A 19,512-nucleotide genomic window follows, 5' to 3' on the forward strand; every position below is an offset into this window, starting at 1 on the left:
ACAGGTGGCATCCTATCACAGTTCCACGCTGGAATTCACTGAGCTCCTGAGAGCGACCCATTCTTTCACAAATGTTTGTAAAAACAGTCTGCATGCCTAGGTGCTTGAATTTATACACCTGTGGCCATGGAAGTGATAGAAACACCTGATTCCAATAATTTGGATGGGTGAGCAAATACTTTTGGCAATATAGTGTATATTTATTGAATACTTTCCTATTGTTGAGAACACAAAATAACCAAAATACACTGATATTTATATTTATAGGTAGTTAGACATTAATGTATATAAAAAAAGGAATAACAGCCAATTCCGATACCAACAGCAATATATCCTGCCTAGTATGCACACAATTTCGGTTTAATTCCTCCATCAATCCATCCATCCAGAAAAATGTGGATAGATTGATAAATGTTTTCCCTTTCAGATACATTAGTGAATGTCCTCCTTCAAACGCAGCAAAATCAAATTTAGAAATTTGTCTCACATATTTCCAATGTATGTATTGAAATTAATGGTGGGGACATGTCCACACCAGTCCTTCAGAAAGTTACTGTGAATTTGTGGATGAATTAATTCATTCAATGTGGGTGAATGCATGTGAATGAGTTTGGGGGGGTGAGGGGAGGGAGGTTTTCGGGTTGGTAATTGTATACTGTGCTGTGATTTATGTTGATTTAATCAAAAAAAGAACAAAAAAAAAACCAAAAAGACCCTTAACCCCACACTGCTCTCTGGGTGTCGCACAATGGCAGCCCACTGCTCCCCAAGGGGATGGTTTCAATGCAGAGAGTTCCTTTCGTTGCTCCGTACTTGTGACGGAGTAATGACCAGTGGTGTCAAAAGTCCACACATTTGTTACTTAAGTAGAAGTATAGATACTGCAGTTTAAAAACACTCTGATAAAAGTTGAAATATCAACTTGACCTCTTTACTCAAGTAAAAGTGAAAAAGTATGTGCTCCAAAATCTACTTAAAGTATAAAAGTATAAAATAACCTTCAAAAAAACAGCCAGATGCCGCTATATGGATTGAAAACTAAATTTTTCGACTATTTTTAAAAAAAATTCTTTGAGCTAGAGCAAAGATGAGGGAGGTCTTGTTGGTCTCCATCTCAGATACGCTCTATCCTGTGTCTGACCTTTCAGACATTTCAGCATCTTTTTCTGAATCCAACATTGTAGCATGGCATAGACAATTCACATTTGCAGTTTGAAGAACACCTGCTTGCTTCTGATGATTTCCTTTAGCTAACCAATGAGTGTTTGCGGTATATGAATGATTGCGCCAATGATCTGCATTGGATGGCGCACATGACATGAAATAAATATTCATAAACATTAAATCAAAGCCAAGAGTATCTACGTAGTAACATTTGTTTTAAAAATGTAAGGAATAGAAAGTAAAGATACTTGTGTTAAAATGTAATGAATAGAAGTCAGAAGTAGGAACAAAAATAAGTAATGGAGTAAAAGTATAGATATCTAAAAATTGTACTTAAGTACAGTAACAAAGTGTTTGTACTTCGTTACTTGACACCTCTGGTAATGACAATAAAAGCTGGGGGGTAAAAAAGCACAGTTAGACCTGAGCTGCCCTCATGCTTCTTTGAGCAGAAACACAAAATCATTTATTTATTTTTTTTTAACTACATTGTTTGCTGTTTGTTGTAGCTTTTGGGAATGCAAAAACAATCCGCAACGACAACTCCAGCCGCTTTGGAAAATACCTGGAGATCTTCTTCAACAAAGACGGGGTGATTGAAGGAGCCCGGGTGGAGCAGTACCTTCTGGAAAAGTCTCGTTTGTGCCATCAGGTGAGGTAGCTCCCTCCTAATAGATTGTGCTTGTTATCTCTAGGGCACACAGGTATGTACTGTAAAATCATAAAATCAATGAAGGGTATCTATGCTGTTTGTTTAAGTTAGTGCTGGTTTTATAATCTGCTTGGTGAAATTATTGCATAACTGCTCATGAATGAATTATATTGTTCAATGCAATCCAGTGAAACAGAAGCTTTAAGAATGTCTGGTTTAGTCTTATGTCACCATAAGCTAATTTCTCTCCATCTCAGACCCCGGAGGAGCGAAACTACCATATATTTTACTGCCTGCTAGCAGGAACCAACTCTGAGGAGAGGAAAACTTTGGGTCTCAAGCGTTCCAAGACATATAACTACCTTAGCAAGGTAATCAAAGTATCCATTTCAAATTCCAGTCTGCCAAAGAAACGTGCAAAACAATATCAAAGTGTCTTGTGTCATTAAGGGTGAGAGCACACTGTGTGAAGGCAGAGATGATGCTAAAGATTTCAAGCGCATCCGCTCAGCCATGAAAGTCCTGACCTTCTCGGAACAGCAGTTCCAGGATATCCTCAAGCTGCTGGCAGCTATATTACACCTGGGGAACGTCAGCTTCGAGGGTGAGCTCCTTTAGATCAAGAGCAGGGAAAATGTTTGCTTTGCGCATGTTGTAATTCATTTCAGTATAAAATTGTTCAAGCGTAGCTCCACGGAACAAAAGCCGATTAAATCAGCTGTTTTACAGAAGAGGAAAGCAAATTTACCAATAATTACATCATGATAACGAGCTTTGTTTTTCCCTGCACATATTTGAATGTGAAAATGAGGTAACTCTCTCTACTATTAGTTCCTTATTATTCCCTACTATTAGACAAGTCTTTTCAAAAATCTACCAGCCTTTCTTCTCTAGAGTCTGGACAGTTTGCATGGAGACTCTTGCTTCCATGATTGTTCCCGCTCACTCAGATTAGAAAGAAAGTGTGTGTGAAAGGCATTCATTTCAGATTTATACTTAGATTTAGGTCTAGACTTTCACTAAGCTGCTCTCAATACAGGACTATGTTAACTGTTAAACCGTTTCACTGTATTTGCCTGCATGTTTTTGGTCCTTATTTCAAAGCATTGGGTCATTTAATTAGGATTAGCTTCTCTCTTCCTGCTCATGACAAACATTCCCTCAGCATTATTCTCCCACTGTTGTGTCTCCTCCTGTAGATTTGGTTAGTTTTCCATCTAATTTGGAATTTTGGCAAAAAACTTTTTTTTGCTTTTTTTGACTTTGCATCCCTTACCACACTTTTGCCGCACTGCGAACTGACTTTCCTCGGCTTTCTTTCATCTTTGCCTTTCATTGTCACTTTTCTGTTGAGCACAAATACTTCCTCCACTGTGAATCTCTGCAGCTCCTCCAGAGTTACATTTGGCATTTTTAATGCTTTTCTGATTAATGATAACTAAGCTATTCATAGTTTAGGTGGATGGATTGAACAGCTGTTTTTATCATATTTTCCCGTTTGAGCATCAGCTTCATCCCTGACCTGTCAGTGTTCCCTGGTTTTCATAATAATGGTTGTTCGCTAATGTTCCCTAATGAATCTAATAAAAACCTTCAAAACACAACTGCATTAATAAACATAGGTGAAAACTTAACTAAGTGGACTCTGTTTGCCAATCATGTTTTCATAAGGGGGTTAAAAAGGGAATTGAAAACAAATGCCCACCACACTTTTCTGATTTTGAATAGCTAAAAACATGTAATAAAGACGTGTTGTTATATTCCACATCACTGAGCAGCAATCTTTAATAATCTATCATATCAAATCTAATTAAAGTTTTTGGTTTTACTGATATGATAAAATAAAGAAGGTGGAGTTAATCAGACATGAATAAAGTATCATTTTTTTTTAAAACTACCTTGCCTACAGAGAATGTAAATAAATAAGTATACCCACACACTCAAAATTCACAACAAATTAAGTTCTTGAAGTTATTCTTTAAAGTCGCTGTTTTTTGTCCTGTTTCATGCAACCAGCCTCCACTAACGCAAACCTGGAAACCAGCAACGTGGGAAAATCGGAGCACTTCAACATCGCCTCATCACTGTTACAGGTAGCGGACCATAGACCAGTTCACAGATCTTTCAACTAGAAGTATTGCTGAGCTTTATTTAGATTTTAATGTGTGTTTGCTTTGCAGGTGCAAAGGTCTGTCCTTGAAAACAGTTTGACGCATCGCTCCTTTATGACCAACAGAGAGAGAGTAACGAAGCCCCTCAGCGCCGAACAGGCCACCGACTGCAGAGACGCCTTTGTAAAGGTACCACAGCCCTGCCACCTGCTGTAAATCACTGCTGAGCATTTCCTTATTAGGCCATAAATCATAAAAATCCCCCTCCTGTGGATTGGGGAATGGGAAAGGGGTAGGATAGTTGGCAAGGTCTGCGAGCCAATCCACGCTCAAGCCACCCGGATTAGATAGACTATCTCATTCTCTCCAAATGTCCAGTTTTACTTCAGAGGCAAAGTAAGAGGATTGTGGTTCTATATGGAAATCAGATTAAAATCAAACCTCACTGAGATTATCTAGCAACACATAGATCAGAACCACACAAACAAGCTTATCTAATTGCTCGTTAGAAAGTACAAATCAGGAATGAAAACTCATTCAAATTAGTTATCTTTGACTTGACACTTATGTAGGAGATCTCTCTAGTGTCATAAGGAATTGGCCACAAGTATTAATTAAATTGATTATGTACAAATTGGTCAGCATAAGATATGGGGAGCTTCATTTTATTACTTTAATTTTGTCTTATTAAAAGTTTTAGAAATTACTTCAGGAAAATTTTCTTCACAAATGTTTCGATTAATATCTTGGAGGCCATTTTTCTTTGCTCATACTGGGTCCCTCTTATATTAGGACAACTGATTTAAGCAGCCCAGTTTAAGCATCTGAGAGCATAAAGTTCTTTCTAAGTTTTAAATTTATTAAGTTAATTTGTTGTAGAATTGGGAACTAAGAAAAAAAAATATCTTTGAGTTTTTTTATGGTTTTGTTAACAGGCAATCTACAATAAGCTGTTCATATGGATCAGTGGAAAAATTAATGAGGTCATCTATCAGAAACTTGAAAAAAGACCCAAATCTTCATTGCTCTCCATCGGCTTGCTGGATATATTTGGCTTTGAGAACTTCACAACAAACAGGTCAGGAAGGGGACTTTCTCCTTATATTATTCATTTGTATCAGAGCTTGACAGTACTTACATTGTATTTGTGCTTCTCTTTGAACAGTTTTGAGCAGCTGTGCATTAATTTTGCTAACGAGAAGCTGCAGCAGTTCTTTGTGGCCCACATCTTCAAGCTGGAGCAAGAGGAGTACCTGAAAGAAGGGGTCGTATGGAAAAACATCAAGTTCAGCGACAACGAGAAAATCCTTCACCTGCTGGCTGAGAAACCGTGCAACGTGCTGGCTCTGATAGATGAGGAGAGCCACTTTCCAAAGGTACGCTGACCAACCTCAGTTTTAGACTTTCCAGTCAAAACATTTTCTGTTGTTTTTTTATATGTAGTTTCCGTTATGTTTTCTATAAAGGGTTCAGACCTTACTCTGCTGACCAAGCTGAACCAAGAGAACAAAGGAGATGAAGCCTACATCCATTCCAAGAGTGAACACGACATATACTTTGGAATTAATCACTTTGCTGGCGAAGTCTACTACGACATCAATGGTATACAACTTATATACTGTTTTGCAAAACTTAGGTGATGCAGACTGTCTGTTAAATTAAAGATGTATGTTTCCTGTGAAGGATTCCTGGAAAAGAACAGAGATGAAGTTAGTTATGACATCATTAAAACAATCGAAGTGTCCACCAATAAGTTCCTGCATCAGATCTTTGAGAAGGACCTATCAACCAACGGAGTGAAGCCAACTAAAAACGCCAAGTTCATCATGAAGCCCAAAAGCTTCCCACGGGTATAAAACTACTTCTTCCTTTCTGATCCAGCTTTTCTTATCCTGAGGGCAATGGTAAATCAGCTAGCGGTTCTCCCTAGAAATTACTTGTAGTTCCCCTCCATTCAACTTAATTCGCTACGTCACAATGTTAAGAAATCCTTTTTAAAAGGAAAATCATGTTCAGGATATAAAAATTAAATGGGATAAAAAATTCCAGAGGAACCTACGCTTTAGTTTTTTCTGTAATTTTGCCAAGCAATCAACACACAAACAAACAAAAGCTACTGAAAAACGTTAACTCCTAGTTGGGGCTGTGGCGCCCCCTGTGTGAGAGAATCATTTGTGTGAATGTACTGAACAAACTTACAGTACGGAAGAGGATTAGGGCCACTTAAAAAAAAGTTAACAGATTTTTTAATTTTATTTCAGTTTAACATGGGAAAAAAGCCAGAATTCTGACTTTTTTCACAGAATTCTGACTTTTTTCTCAGAATTCCGAGATTAAAGTCAGAATTCTGACTTTAATCTCAGAATTCTGACTGAATTCTGACAATAAAAAAAGTCAGAATTCTGAGAAAAAAAAATCAGAATTCTGAGATTAAAGTCAGAATTCTGAGATTAAAGTTAGAATTCTGACTTTTTTCCCATACTGCACTGAAATAAAAAATAAAAAAATCAGTTAACATTTTTTTTTTTCAGTGGCCCTAATCCTCTTCCGTACAAACTTAACTGATTGGTTGGTTACTTTATCTGTTCACTTAAAGTCAGTGCTTAGGTTAGGGGTGGAGCTTCTGTGTTCTGTCGGTAATACATTGGCATCTGTTAGCTAAGAGCTAAAGTTATCTAGGGGTAACTCAAGATTGATCAAGCCAACCTACTGAAAAAAAAACACAAAAATGCTATGAAGAAGTGATTTGATAAGTAGTTCTTGGTGGTGATTGACTTATTCATTCTCCATAGATCAGTGAGTGAATCCTTCAGGGTTGTGATGTCATTGATTCACCTACAGCTCCTATCAGGCTGTGATTTGTTTTGCTCTGTGACTTTGCCAAGATTGAATCACTCTGCTGTCTGGTTTATGAATCAGACGGTGATTCTTTCTGAAATCAAGTGGGTCTAGTGGCGCAGTTTTACTTACTCATCAATGACCTTAAGATAATACATGTGTGGAATAAATAATACAATGATTTATGTAATAGATCTTTTCCAGCCTAATCTAGAGCTAGATTATTTTTTATAAGTACTAGATGTTTAGATTTAAAAATAAAAATAAATTTTACTTTTTTTCCATTTTTCTAATCGAACCTACTGACTTCTCAGTTCCAGAACTTAAAAATAAATTTTAAAGCATGTTTCTCTAACTATTGTTATTTTATTTAATTCTTTACTGCATCTTTTTCAAGTTTATTTATGTCTGTTGTCTCCACTGTATGTGTTCTCTGCAGCCGCAGAACGATAACCGTAAACAAGTGCCAACGCTGACTGGTCAGTTCCGAGTGTCTCTGGATTCCCTCATGAAGGCTCTGTCTGTCTGCCAGCCCTTCTTCATCCGCTGCTTCAAACCCAACAACGAAAAGCAGTCTAAGGTGAACGAGCAACGACCAGGGCGGCGCAGTCACAGAGACGCATAGCTGATCTATTGTATGAAAAACAAAACCCTCTGGTATCAGTCCTGTTACATAAAGGTTTCATCCTAATAAATGGGCTATAAAACAAATGGGAAGTAACTTGGATCACAATCGATCCTGCTAATACAAAGTGTAAAGTACAACTCTGACATTGTATAAATGTAATCTTTTATATTATATATATTATATTTAATATTTTTTCTGTAGATTCAAATTAAACCTGTTTTGGGGCTGAACCAGAGAAAAGAGAACCAAAGTAATATAATCATTGAAACCTAGCTGAAGTATTTTCCCCTCCTGTTATCTTCTTTAAGTCTAGATATTAAAGCTGAGCCATGTCGACAAACATTGTTCACCTTTGTGCTCTGATTTCATTTAAATACCTCGCCCATACTAATAATAGCTTATATTTGTTCTCCTTTAGTAGGAAACAATATAAGATCTGGGGTTTCATTTATAAACCATTGCATATGATCCATACAAAAAGTCTACATATACCAAAAATCTAAGAGATAGCAAATGGCAAAAAAAAAAAAAAGATCTGTAAAGCCATGCTTGATCGCAGAACTAAGTAACTTTCGTTCGTAAGTCACAACTGTTCTTTCAAAGTATGCGTCCACGGCTCCACCTCATGTTAGGCCATCTACACCCACATTCAACCATAAATGGTCAGAGCAAAGCTCTTCTTAAATGTCTGAATGTTCAAACAGGGCAAGTGATGAATGTCATTTAATTGGTTCCAATATTAAACTGGAAGTGTTGGATGAATATGATGACCAAAGTGATGGCGTGACAATTATAAGCAATGAATGATAACAGAGACTGATATGGACTGATTATATAAACAAACCATCCTGGATGATAGATGCTAGTGTGCTTAGCGTTGGCTGTGATATTCCAGATTTATAAATAATTTGAGCAATTAATGAAACTATTCATTCATTTAATGAAACTATTTGTTACCAAAATGGCTAAAGGCAAAGAGTTCATTGCTTATTATGTTTAACACCTGTTAGGGAATTGGCTCTTTTAAAGCTTTTAAAGTGGTTTTTGGCCATAAATCCGTAACATGGTTTTAATACAAGCAACAACAAAAAAATCTAATCTCTTTATAGATGCATGGATTATTTATTATGTTTATTAACTGGGACATGTAACCATGTCCATTTTCACTCATATTAATTATTTAATACATACCGGTATATACTTATTATTTATAAATATATATTATAAATCTTATATATACATTAGCTGGTTATTTAATTGGGTTTCTTTAGAAATGCACACCCAGCTACTTTTTTCTGCATTAGAGTTTTAACCATAGAGTTTCCTTTGTTTATCACTGATAAAAAGGGATGTTGTGGGTCTGGTTGGTCAGTCTCTCTAATGCTGGACTCCATAGATCCAGCAGCAATGTTCTATCCAGTTAAAGTGATAAACTGGTTACAGTATAATTATGAGCCAGGAAATATTCATAATCGCTGCAAATGTGTTGCATCCCTTTTCTCCTGTCTTTAACATCCTTCAGCAGAGCCAGTGCATCCAAAACATTTATGTGTCATGCTGACTTTGATTTAGAATTTAAGATGCAGTAAAGTTGATCTACAATGAAAGTTTGATATAAAGGGATATTGAATGTCTGAAAGAAGTTATGAGACAATCTGGCTTCAGTTCCCCACCTCACCTGTGTTCCCAGTTTCCCCTTTCCTGTGAATTATGCATATACATGGTTAAACGTTGGTGTGAGGGACAGCAGGTTGTCATGCCAACTTTTTCTTTTTTTTTTATAAATCACATTTTAGTGGAATACAAGTTCCACTAAAACCCTGACCTCTAAGTTTCCAGGTTGTCAATCAAGCTGAAATCTGTCCGATTCGTGTCTGCAGCTATTTTCTATTTGTATTATGATAGCTTAAGTCTTCCCTCTTTCCATTCACTCCTAGACCTTCAACAGAGAGCTCTGCATGCGTCAGCTGAGGTACTCCGGCATGATGGACACTATTCGCATCAGGAAACTGGGATATCCTGTGAGGCACACATTTCAGGACTTCCTGAAGCGCTACAGAGTTCTCCTAAAGACGACCATCTGTGACCCCAGAACCGTTAAGTCATGATTTCTTCCTGAAATTTAACTAAATTTAAACTAAATTTGAATTTGGGAACTGTAGGGCATTCTTGCCTTCTCTTGAATACTTGAAACAATTCTGCTTCTCTCTCCCCACAGAGTGAAGCTTCAGCCTGTTGTGAAGCAATCTGCAGAGCTGTGATTAAAGGAAGGGATGAGTGGAAAATAGGAAGGAGTCAGATTTTCCTTAAGGTACAAAAGAAAAAAGATTGAAATTGTATTTTATTCTAGTTTCTAATTATATGAAGATCAACTGGAATACTAAGAGGGAAGCAGCCATGATGCTTTCTCCAATTACTGCTCTAATCCAGTCGATTTTCTTTCATCAAAGTTCCAGATTTTCAAATGTTATCTAAATCCCAAAATATTTAAATCAGAATCAGTTGAATTAGGCTTTTTATATTTGATTTATATTCCTAGGATGCACATGATGCTGTGTTGGAACATTTACGGGAAGAAGAACTGAGCAGGGTAGCCCTGGTGATCCAGAGGGTCATGCTGGGCATAAAGGACAGGTGAAAGGCTTAGTTAAATGAATGTAACATCTATAAAGAGCAGTTTTTCATTGCCACACATTCCACTTTGGCGAGCGGAATGTTACGCAAGAAGATGTGAGAAGATTGGGATTATGGAAACAGTTTGTGGAATAAATCAAATCCTTTTCTCAGAAAGCTTTTCCTGAAGAAGCGGGAAGCAGCTGTGGTGCTACAGAAGAACTGGAGAGCTTACAGACAAAACATAGTGGAGAGAAAGGTTTGAGGCTTCCTAACTTCTCTAGACTTTAGAGAGTGAAGCTATTTGTTTTTGGAGAAGATTTTCATTTTAACCTTATATTTCTTTTCCCTTTTACATTTCTTTTTTAGCTTCAGCTGGGTTTTGTTCGCCTGGTGTCAGTGATCCGAAGTCGGAAACTTCGTTCTCAGTACCAGAGACAGCGAGCAGCTGCAATCGTCATCCAGAAACAGGCATGTGCTCCGCATACCAGCACCCTAAGAACTGCTTACAGCCATGAGAAAGAGAAAGTACAGCCTTGGTCTAATGTAGGGTTATACATGCACTGGAAAAACGATCTAGAAATAAGTAAACATTTCTTAAATTAAGTGTATTTACCCTTTATTTGAGCAGATAAATGAGATGATTGCCAATAGAATTAGTATTTTTACTCTTAAAATAAGATAATTAGATAATGTGTACTTGAAATAAGACAATGCAATTTTGTTTTCTTATTTTAAGTGTAAATTGTCTTGCTCCATTGGAAAAGTTTCTTACTAACCTCCTCAATTCAAGAACAAATGCACTTAATTTAAGAAAAAATGACTTGTCTAGATTTAGATTTTTCCAGTGTGTTAGTATAGAAATAAAAAAAAATTTAAAGATATTTTGCTTCACATCCAGGGAGCTTTTTCAAATCAAAATGTCAGAATTAACGTTGAGTTCAAAGCTTTATAGAGTGGCCCAAAACAATGCCTTGTGTTGTCTAAGTAAACAGGAAAATTGAACCGGAACAACGGGTCCCCCCCCTTAGGGATCGGGAGTCATTTGTGTTCTTTGTTGGCCTGCAATACCCGATACTGGTCTGTGCTTCTAAAATCGGGGTCGTTGAGGGGAATTGTTGGCCTGGCTGATCAGGCGAGATTTTAGTCCCTTGTATGGTTGTGGGGGGTGCGATGATAGCAGGAAGAAATCAACTAAAAAGCATATTTTACGTTTAAAACTCAATTTGTATTCTCGAATCCCCCACATACACACACCTAAACCACCACCACTTTACTTTGAGGTGTTTGTGCTGAGATGCAGTGTTTGGTTCTCATAAGACATCTAGATCATGGCCAACCGTCTCTCCTTTACTCTTATCTGTCAGGCGCACATTGCTTCCAGAGGTCACACAGATGAAACCCATGAAGCCATTTTAATCTAAAACGAAGGACCACTGGAAAAACGATCTAGAAATAAGTAAAGATTTCTTAAATCAAGTGTATTTACCCTTAATTTGAGTAGGTAAATGAGATAGTTTGCCAATGGAATGAGAATTTTACTCTTAAAAGAAGATGATTAGATAATATGCACTTGAAATAAGACAATGCAATTATTTTTTTCTTATTTTAAGTGTAAACTGTCTTGTTCCATTGGTAAAATTTCTCTTTTACCTCATCAATCCAAGAACAAATGTACTTATTTTAAGAAAAAATTACTTATCTAGATTTCGATTTTTATTCCAGTGCAGTTTCTTGCTTTTCCTTAAGCAAGCCATACACTGGAAAAACAATCTAGAAATAAGAAGATAATTCTTAAATTAAGAGTACATCTGCTAAATTTGAGTTGGTAAATGAGATGAGTCTGCCAATGGAATGAGCATTTTTACTCTTAAAATAAGATAATAAGATAAAATGCACTTGAAATAAGACAATGCAATTGTGTTTTCTTATTTTAAATGTAAATGATCTTGTTCTATTGGCAAAATGTCCCTTTTTCCTCCTCAATCCAAGAACAAATGCACTTATTTTAAGAAAGAAATGACTTATCTAGATTTAGATTTTTTTCAGTGTACATGTTCAGGTTTTTTATTTAATTGTACTCTCATGATCTCTACCTTCTTAACAGTCTGAGACGCAGCTTAATAGGGATTTTTCTGCAGCCTCTTACAGCTTTGCATTGTTTAACCTTTAGGTGAAATGCAGAAAGTCATGATTTAATAAAAGTAGAGTGATTAGAGTTTGATTACCACCTTCTGACTTTTCCTTCCACTTTAAATCCTAAGAGGCTAACATGGGTGGAGTTTTTTGTTTCCTTTCCCTTGCTTTAATAAATAAAGCTAATGTGGAATCTGTTTGGTGTTTTTCTATATTAGATTATATTGAAATAGAATTGAAACCCCTCAAGATAATTTATTTCCAGATTATAAAACAGCAACAATATTCAAAGAGTTTTTTATCTTTTTTTTTTAATCTGTAAGTTTTTTTATAGAGCCATATTATATATATGTATGCATGTTTTTATTCTGTGTCTACATATTTCTTTATCTTTATTACCTAAAAAAAATACATTCCAAATTACAGAACTTTACAAATATTTTGACAAATCCAGTTCTATTTTTTTTCCCTTTTAATTTCTTCTGCTTAAATTGAATCTAGGTACGAGGCTACCGGGCGAGGAAAGACTACCGGAAGGAACTAGCAGGTCTGGCTTTGCTCTCACAAATGAAGGAGGAAGAAGAAGACATCGCCATCGAACTCCAGCAACGGCTGTTAGAGGTTGCTGCAGAGCAAGAAGTTATTTCAGAGCTTGCCGACGTGGAATCCAACATTTCCAGCGAACCTGAATCAGTGGGAAGAATGTATGACAAGCTTAAACTTTCTGATGAGGACACGGATGACACTAAATCAGAGACTGAGGTTTGATGATAACTGTTTTGAAGTGAGTAACAAGTTAACCTTCACCAATATGCTGAAACAGTTCCTTTCTCTTTTGTTTTTGTCTGCTAGGACATTGTGGAGATGGAAGAGGAAACCCCTCAGCGCTCCAACGAGATGACGTTTATCATCACGCCGGCTTCTAACTCAATCACCCCTACGCCATCGATCAATGACGAGTTAGATGAAGACTTTGATGACAGGTTTGACGACGAGAGCGACTTAATGTCCTTTTACAACTTCAGCAAACTTCACTTCCAGAACAGGGAGAACCACAAGCACACCCCCCAGAGACTGAAAAAGCCCCTCCTGCATCACGAGGATGAAGGAGACGCACTGGTAAGATGAGACAAGAAGACTTGCCCTTCCTGCTGTCCGTGTTAAACATTTCTGCCTTACATTCATCGGTTCCCTCCTTCAGGCGTCTCTGACTCTGTCATGGATCATTATGCGGTTTATGGGGGACATATCGGAGCAGAGATCTGCAGATGCAATCTCTCAGTTTTCTCACCAGTCCAGCAACATCTCCCAAAGCTCCATCTCTCGTCTGCTTCCAAACAGACAAGGCCGGAGGCTGAGCAACCTGGTGGGACTTGATCAGGTAGGCTTCTGAAGCATTTGCTTTTAAAAAATATATACATTTTTATTGCCTATCACTTTTTCAAAACATTTTCATTCTGAACAGAAAATCCTGAGAAGGAACAAGAAGAAGCTTGACGGTGGAACCAGAAAATCCTCAGCTATACTGGAGGAGGTTGACACAACATTTTGTCACTCAGTTGTCATTTCTGTTCTTTTTATGAATGATTTCTATTTTAAAGCTTAAATGTTCTTTTGCAGCCGGAGGATCTAACTGAAGACGAGGACATATTGGTTGGAGAGGGCCCAACACTGCATCGACAGCTGACACAGCTGGAAAAGCTGCACATTATTGTTGGATATGGTTTGTCACGAGAAGGCGTGAGGTAAAAACCAGAACACGGACATCTTAAATGAGTGAAATGATGTGTTTTGGATTTTTATATTCCTGCTCCTACTTTTAACTTATAGAGATGAGATCTACTGTCAGATCTGCAAGCAGCTGGTGAACAACAAGAACAGGAAGAGCTGCATGCAAGGCTGGGCTCTCCTCGCCCTCTGTCTGGGGATCTTCCCTCCAACAAGCCTCTTCATGGGGGTCAGTAATCTCTCCTCTTACTGATTTATTTATCTTTTTTATTAAAGCATTAACTGCTGAAAGCTTTAACTGAAGTTGTGCTGCAGTAAAGGGATATCAGAGGCTTTTCTATTTAGAATGATGAGAACAGGGATGCAGTTTAAGACCGGAGCTATTCTAGAAGGAAATGTCCACCTTCCAGCAGAAGAAAGACCCTAAACTTGTAGCTGGAGAAGCTAGAGCTAGAGCATTTAGAGAAGGACTGGCCAAGGTTCAGCCTTCCAGGGCCGGTCTCCGGCAGGTTTTAGAAATTTTCCCTGATTTAAACCTGAGACAGATTACTGCAATTCACCAAAGCTTAAATCAGGGAAATATTTCAAGGAAAATGGATCATTATCTATAACTAAACTAATACATTCAAGGTGATTTAATGAATTTAGTGTTAATCAGTAAAAAAATAAAAATAATAATTTTCGTCGTAATCACAGAATCCGGGAATGGACATTTTTGACAAAATATAGTAACGCCTCTCTCCTAACATCTTCCGGTAGTGACGTCACGGTGGATGCACATTGAAATGAAAATGACTATTGATTAAAAACACTTGTCATTTCTTAAACAATATGTAATATTTTCATATTTAAGTAATTTCAGAAATTTGAATTCTTAATATGACCGAACTTTTCCTTTAAGATTTTATTTCAAGGACTGACTTTAGATACCCCCTGATTTACAGCAAAGCATAGGTTTATACTATGATGGTCTAATTAAAGTCCAGTCCAGAATCTATCGAGAATCTGCGTATAGACCTTTAAATCTACATCTACACGCACTGTCCATCCAGTATGATTGGGCCAGTGACTATCAGATGTATGGTAAATCAAGATGTGCTCTAGATGTGCAAAGCTTGTAGACACGCGTAACCCCAGAGAAAATCAATGTCATTACAACTATGTAAACCATGTATTCTTTGGCTTGTCCTTTACAGTTCTGCACTACGATTAGCAAGTTTGTAACATACACTTTAAGTAAAAAAGTAGAAGTTTCTGGTTTTAATATGAGCAAGAAAATTACAGCAAGACATTGGCATTTATTTCATGAAGATTTTATGACTTGATGGATCTTTATAGTGCTATGTTTACACTGAACACCATTTGAGCAGCAGAAGCAGCTAGTTTACATGCAAAGTCAATGGTTGACACATGTCAAGGTGCATTAAAATGTCCTACAGCGCTTCCCGAGCAGCAGGAGTGGTGCATCTTCACTCACCGAAGCAGCTGAAGCAGCGCCTCATGAGCTTCTGAGCATCTGAGGCGCAGACGTGCTTCACAAGCATTTGAGTGTGCTTGTGGAAGCTGCTGCTGGGGAATCCCAGTGACAGCGCACCGCCGGTATGATCTGAGCGGCTCTGAAAGCAAAATAATATTTTAAGCCAGGATCGTAATCTTGACAAACTGACTGCACAGATGTTGTTTTAGGTAGACTTTTTCACATAAAAATATATTAAAACTACTTTTTACTCACTGATCACAACAAATATAGCAAAGCTGCTCTGCCATTGAACACATGAGCAGCAGAAGCATCAGACGCATCTGTACAAACTTTACTGGACGTGCCTCAGGAGCACCAAAAATATTCCTGAAGTGCATCTGACCTTAATGTACTGTAGACAAAAACAAGAAGTAGCAAAAGCTCCTTTGCTGCTCAAATCGCATTCGGTGTGAACTTAGCAGAAGACTAAAGTACTACCTATGTTGTTTTCTTGAAATCAGGTGTCCCCATCTAGAGCCACCTTTTTTTAAAATGTCCTACTGTTCTCTGTTCCACAGTATCTGGAGCATTTCCTTCGCAGAGGTCCAAATGGTTACAGAGAATACTGTACAGAGAGGCTGCATCGTATAGTAGCCAATGGAGAAAGAAAAGAGCTCCCCTGTTGGATAGAGCTGCAGGTAAAGTCCAGCTGAACTGTTGGACTTTTAGTCGGCAAGATGTCTGATTGTTCAAGGTAAAAGTGGAAATGTAATCTTGTTTTGTTCATAATCATCTGTAATAACAGGCTGCCAACAAAAAGGAGCCCATTAATTGGTCGGTGACACTAATGAATGGAGAAAAAATCGCCGTACAGCTGGATTCAGCCACCACCACATCTGAAGTCTGCCAGGCTGTGGCTAAAAAGATTGGGCTCAAAGACACCTTTGGCTTCGCCGTCTACATCAGCTTCTATGAAAAGGTCTTTAAAAGCATCTGATTCAAGTCATGTGGACATATATAGTCTCTATCACATAGTTATAGCCGGCTGGTGTTTTTGGCTCCAGATGTGGTCTTTAGGCTGCTGTGAGAAGAAGCATGTATTGGATGCCGTATCTCAGTGCGAGCAGGAAATGAGGAGGCAGGGCAGGGAGGAGAAGGACACACCCTGGAGCCTCTCCATCCGTAAGCAGCTGTTTGCACCGTGGCACGACTCCTCCCAGGACTCGGTGAGCACAGATCTGATCTACAAGCAGGTCATCAAAGGAGTCAAGTCTGGAGAATACGTCTGTGAGAAGGTGAGACTCTGGAGACGCGTCAGAAGAGTGGCTATTTATGGAGGTTTTTCACATGTCTTCTGTACTTAAGTAGAATAGGTGCTTAATTTTAGTTTTTTTTTGTTTTTGGGGAAATTTGAAACAAAAAAAAAATTTAACTTAGCCTGTTCTTTGGGGGAGTTTGTTCTTGTTTTGTTGTTATTTTGATACAGAAAAATTGAAAGGCAGCTTTTAGAAATAAAGCTTGACTTTGGTTAACCCAACATAAAACAAGGGGCCACATCTTTCAGGTTATCTGTGCTAAGCACAGTGCTTTGCAAAAACGTTTGCACTTTGAACATTTCCACACAACCACATATTTTAATGTGGTTCATCTGAAGATCTTATAAATAGTATGACTAGAAAACAAAAGATGATTTTACTGACAGTTGTCCTAGTGGAAATAGACCCTTTATCTAGGTTACAAGCCTTTAACATGCTTCTTACTAAGGTTGGATCTTTCTGCGTCCAAGCAGAGACTTAAAAAATGCGTTTTTAGTGTAATATCTGTAGGGAGACGATAAAAGAAACCCATTATCTCCACAGCATGATGCTGCCCTTACTATGTTTCCTCTATTTAGAAAGGATGAGCTACTCTGTTCTCTGGGCTTCCTTTGTAGACAGTTTTAAAACTCTGTATCCTTCTTTTTCACAATATTCACCTGAAATTTTTTTGTCTCTTTTTCCATTGCAAATAAAATTACACAACGATAAAAAAGTCTCAATTTCAAAAAAAAGAAATATTTATCAATAAAAGGATGGAAGGCAAATGTATATGCTTCATGTGGCCTTAAGGATGCTGAATGCACTAATGAAATATATAACTTTTTTGGCCCTTATGGTCCTGATTTGGCCTGCAAGTTCGAGTTTGACGTATGATCTAGAGTTTTTTAAGACACTGGACGTGTCTTATATTCGCTTTGAAATTGCTGTTTAATTCCAATCCAAAGTAAAATCTCTTCTGTATTTCACAGGAGGATGAATTTGTCCAGCTGGCTGCAAAGCACTACTTTGTCTGCTTCGGCTCTCAGGAGCCCACTAGGGACAATGTCCGAGAGGTGGTCCAGGAGTGCATCCCGACCACACAGATTGAGCAAAGATCCATGACAAGATGGATTCAGCTCATTACTGCAGAGCTCTCAATGGTAAAGGAGAACAGTCTGGATGTGTTTGATTAGAGATGGTCTGATATTTTTTCTGTAAAAGTTCCCCTAAAATTGTGAGTTGAGCTTAATAAACCTTTGATTCTTGTAGGAGACGTATAACAACGGGAGACTAAAGGCAGAAAAGGTCAAAGGAGAGGTGGTGGACATTGCCCAAAAAACCTGGCCGCTCGACTTCTCGAAGCTTTTTGACGTCACAATGATGTCAGGTCAGTAGAAATGCGGCTTTCATTTTCTTTTAAGGAACTATCCCTGATCCTGCAAAGGATTCCAACCAAACTGCTTTCTCCCCCATGAGAAATCTTCCTTCCCTCCCTCCTGGTCTCCTCCCAGGGTATTAAACAAGCATCTTAAGCTAATGCAAAATCCTTTGTTTCACGCATCCAATATCCAGATAAAATGCCATAAAAGCAGAAAGTAATATACAACCAAGAACTACTAATAAAGAAGTTAGAACATTCAGCAGAACTACAGCCAGATTTTAATTCAAGCCTAGTTTTAGGCAAAAACAATGATCTCCACTTGTAGAAAAATGTGAACATATTTATGATTTCTTTCTTGTTTGGCCACTGTTCCTCTTCTGGTCCCTCTTTTCTTTATCTGTTCTTCTCCTTTAAGGCAGATAGCTGTGTGTGCTGTCACATGCTTGGAAGTATCGCTACCTTTCCTGGTGCTTTGGCAGCCATTTTGTGCTGTTTATATATCTAGTGGTCCCAGAAAAGTCCCCAATATGCTGTGTTTTCTACTTAAAGAATAAATTCAGAAATACTTTATTAATCCCAAAATTAATTTAAATGTTCCAGTAACTTATAGGGTTATTTATTTTTGTTTTTTTAGGTGTTAATAGCTGTAGGCAGGAATTATCTCCTGTATCCGTCTGTCTTGCCTTGACCTGTGAAATCATGGCAGCAGTAAATCAGTTATGCTCCAATTAAATCTTTTAATACATTGTTTAAAAAACATTCTTAACCAGACAAAAACAAAACAAACAGATATAGCTTCTCTAAAACCTAGCTGAAGGTCAGCAGGTCATACAAATACAACATAAATATGAAAACTGTCATAACGGGAAAAGACAAGACCGAACTGTTGCGAAAAGATAAATATAGATAATTTCCAGTTAAATATAAAACTTTTTTTTATAAAACAAGCAAAAGGAACATTCACACATTGAGTTTTTACTTGCTGCACAAATTAATCACCCATGACTTCGGTTATAAATGGCTTTTAGGTATTTCTACCAGTTTTCCTATCAAGCCACCAACATTTTCCTTCCTAGAAAGCTCATATTACACTGAGGTCTGTCAGTTTTCAAGTCTTCTCTCAGCTTCTCAATTTGTTTAAAGCATTGACTTTAACTTAACGGTCTAACACATCAGTAATCTTTGATATAAATTTTGCATCTCTGCAGCTCCTCCATAGTTACCTCACCCCTTTTAGATTGTATATATTTTACATTCTGCACTTCCTTCTTCTGGCTATAGGGTTTATTTAAAGCCATTTACATGAGAAAAAAAAAATATTTTGCCATTTGTCAACAGGACCCCCATTGCCTAGAAGCAGATTTTTTGTGGCAGTAAACTGGAAAAACATCATCTTCATGGAGAAAAGGGAGAAGATTCTCATGGAGATTTCCTATGTAGAGGTGAAAAAAGTCGAGATGTTGAGGTAATCCTTTTTCCCTCTAGCAAAACCTTTTTGCTTGTT

The 19,512-nt window shown here is 37.6% G+C and overlaps 1 protein-coding gene across 1 annotated transcript in view; it reads left to right on the forward strand.

Moving 5' to 3' along the window:
• LOC107086817 (unconventional myosin-VIIa-like) overlaps positions 1–19,512 on the forward strand; it is a 33,033-nt gene that overhangs the window by 4,249 nt on the left and 9,272 nt on the right. Inside the window, exons 7-33 of the mRNA XM_015378021.1 lie at positions 1,674–1,816; positions 2,074–2,187; positions 2,267–2,420; positions 3,833–3,909; positions 3,997–4,116; positions 4,863–5,005; positions 5,093–5,303; positions 5,394–5,529; positions 5,611–5,777; positions 7,205–7,345; positions 9,331–9,489; positions 9,612–9,704; positions 9,933–10,027; positions 10,181–10,265; positions 10,376–10,534; positions 12,644–12,904; positions 12,995–13,261; positions 13,344–13,523; positions 13,608–13,676; positions 13,763–13,887; positions 13,973–14,099; positions 15,908–16,027; positions 16,135–16,308; positions 16,394–16,624; positions 17,617–17,787; positions 17,897–18,014; positions 19,347–19,473. Of these exons, the coding sequence (XP_015233507.1) occupies positions 1,674–1,816; positions 2,074–2,187; positions 2,267–2,420; positions 3,833–3,909; positions 3,997–4,116; positions 4,863–5,005; positions 5,093–5,303; positions 5,394–5,529; positions 5,611–5,777; positions 7,205–7,345; positions 9,331–9,489; positions 9,612–9,704; positions 9,933–10,027; positions 10,181–10,265; positions 10,376–10,534; positions 12,644–12,904; positions 12,995–13,261; positions 13,344–13,523; positions 13,608–13,676; positions 13,763–13,887; positions 13,973–14,099; positions 15,908–16,027; positions 16,135–16,308; positions 16,394–16,624; positions 17,617–17,787; positions 17,897–18,014; positions 19,347–19,473 (3,967 nt within the window). The remainder of the gene's footprint in view (positions 1–1,673; positions 1,817–2,073; positions 2,188–2,266; positions 2,421–3,832; positions 3,910–3,996; positions 4,117–4,862; positions 5,006–5,092; positions 5,304–5,393; positions 5,530–5,610; positions 5,778–7,204; positions 7,346–9,330; positions 9,490–9,611; positions 9,705–9,932; positions 10,028–10,180; positions 10,266–10,375; positions 10,535–12,643; positions 12,905–12,994; positions 13,262–13,343; positions 13,524–13,607; positions 13,677–13,762; positions 13,888–13,972; positions 14,100–15,907; positions 16,028–16,134; positions 16,309–16,393; positions 16,625–17,616; positions 17,788–17,896; positions 18,015–19,346; positions 19,474–19,512) is intronic.

Source organism: Cyprinodon variegatus, unplaced genomic scaffold (assembly GCF_000732505.1).
Source record: "Cyprinodon variegatus isolate N-32 unplaced genomic scaffold, C_variegatus-1.0 Scaffold163, whole genome shotgun sequence".
In the NCBI taxonomy this organism is placed as follows: Eukaryota; Metazoa; Chordata; class Actinopteri; order Cyprinodontiformes; family Cyprinodontidae; genus Cyprinodon; species Cyprinodon variegatus.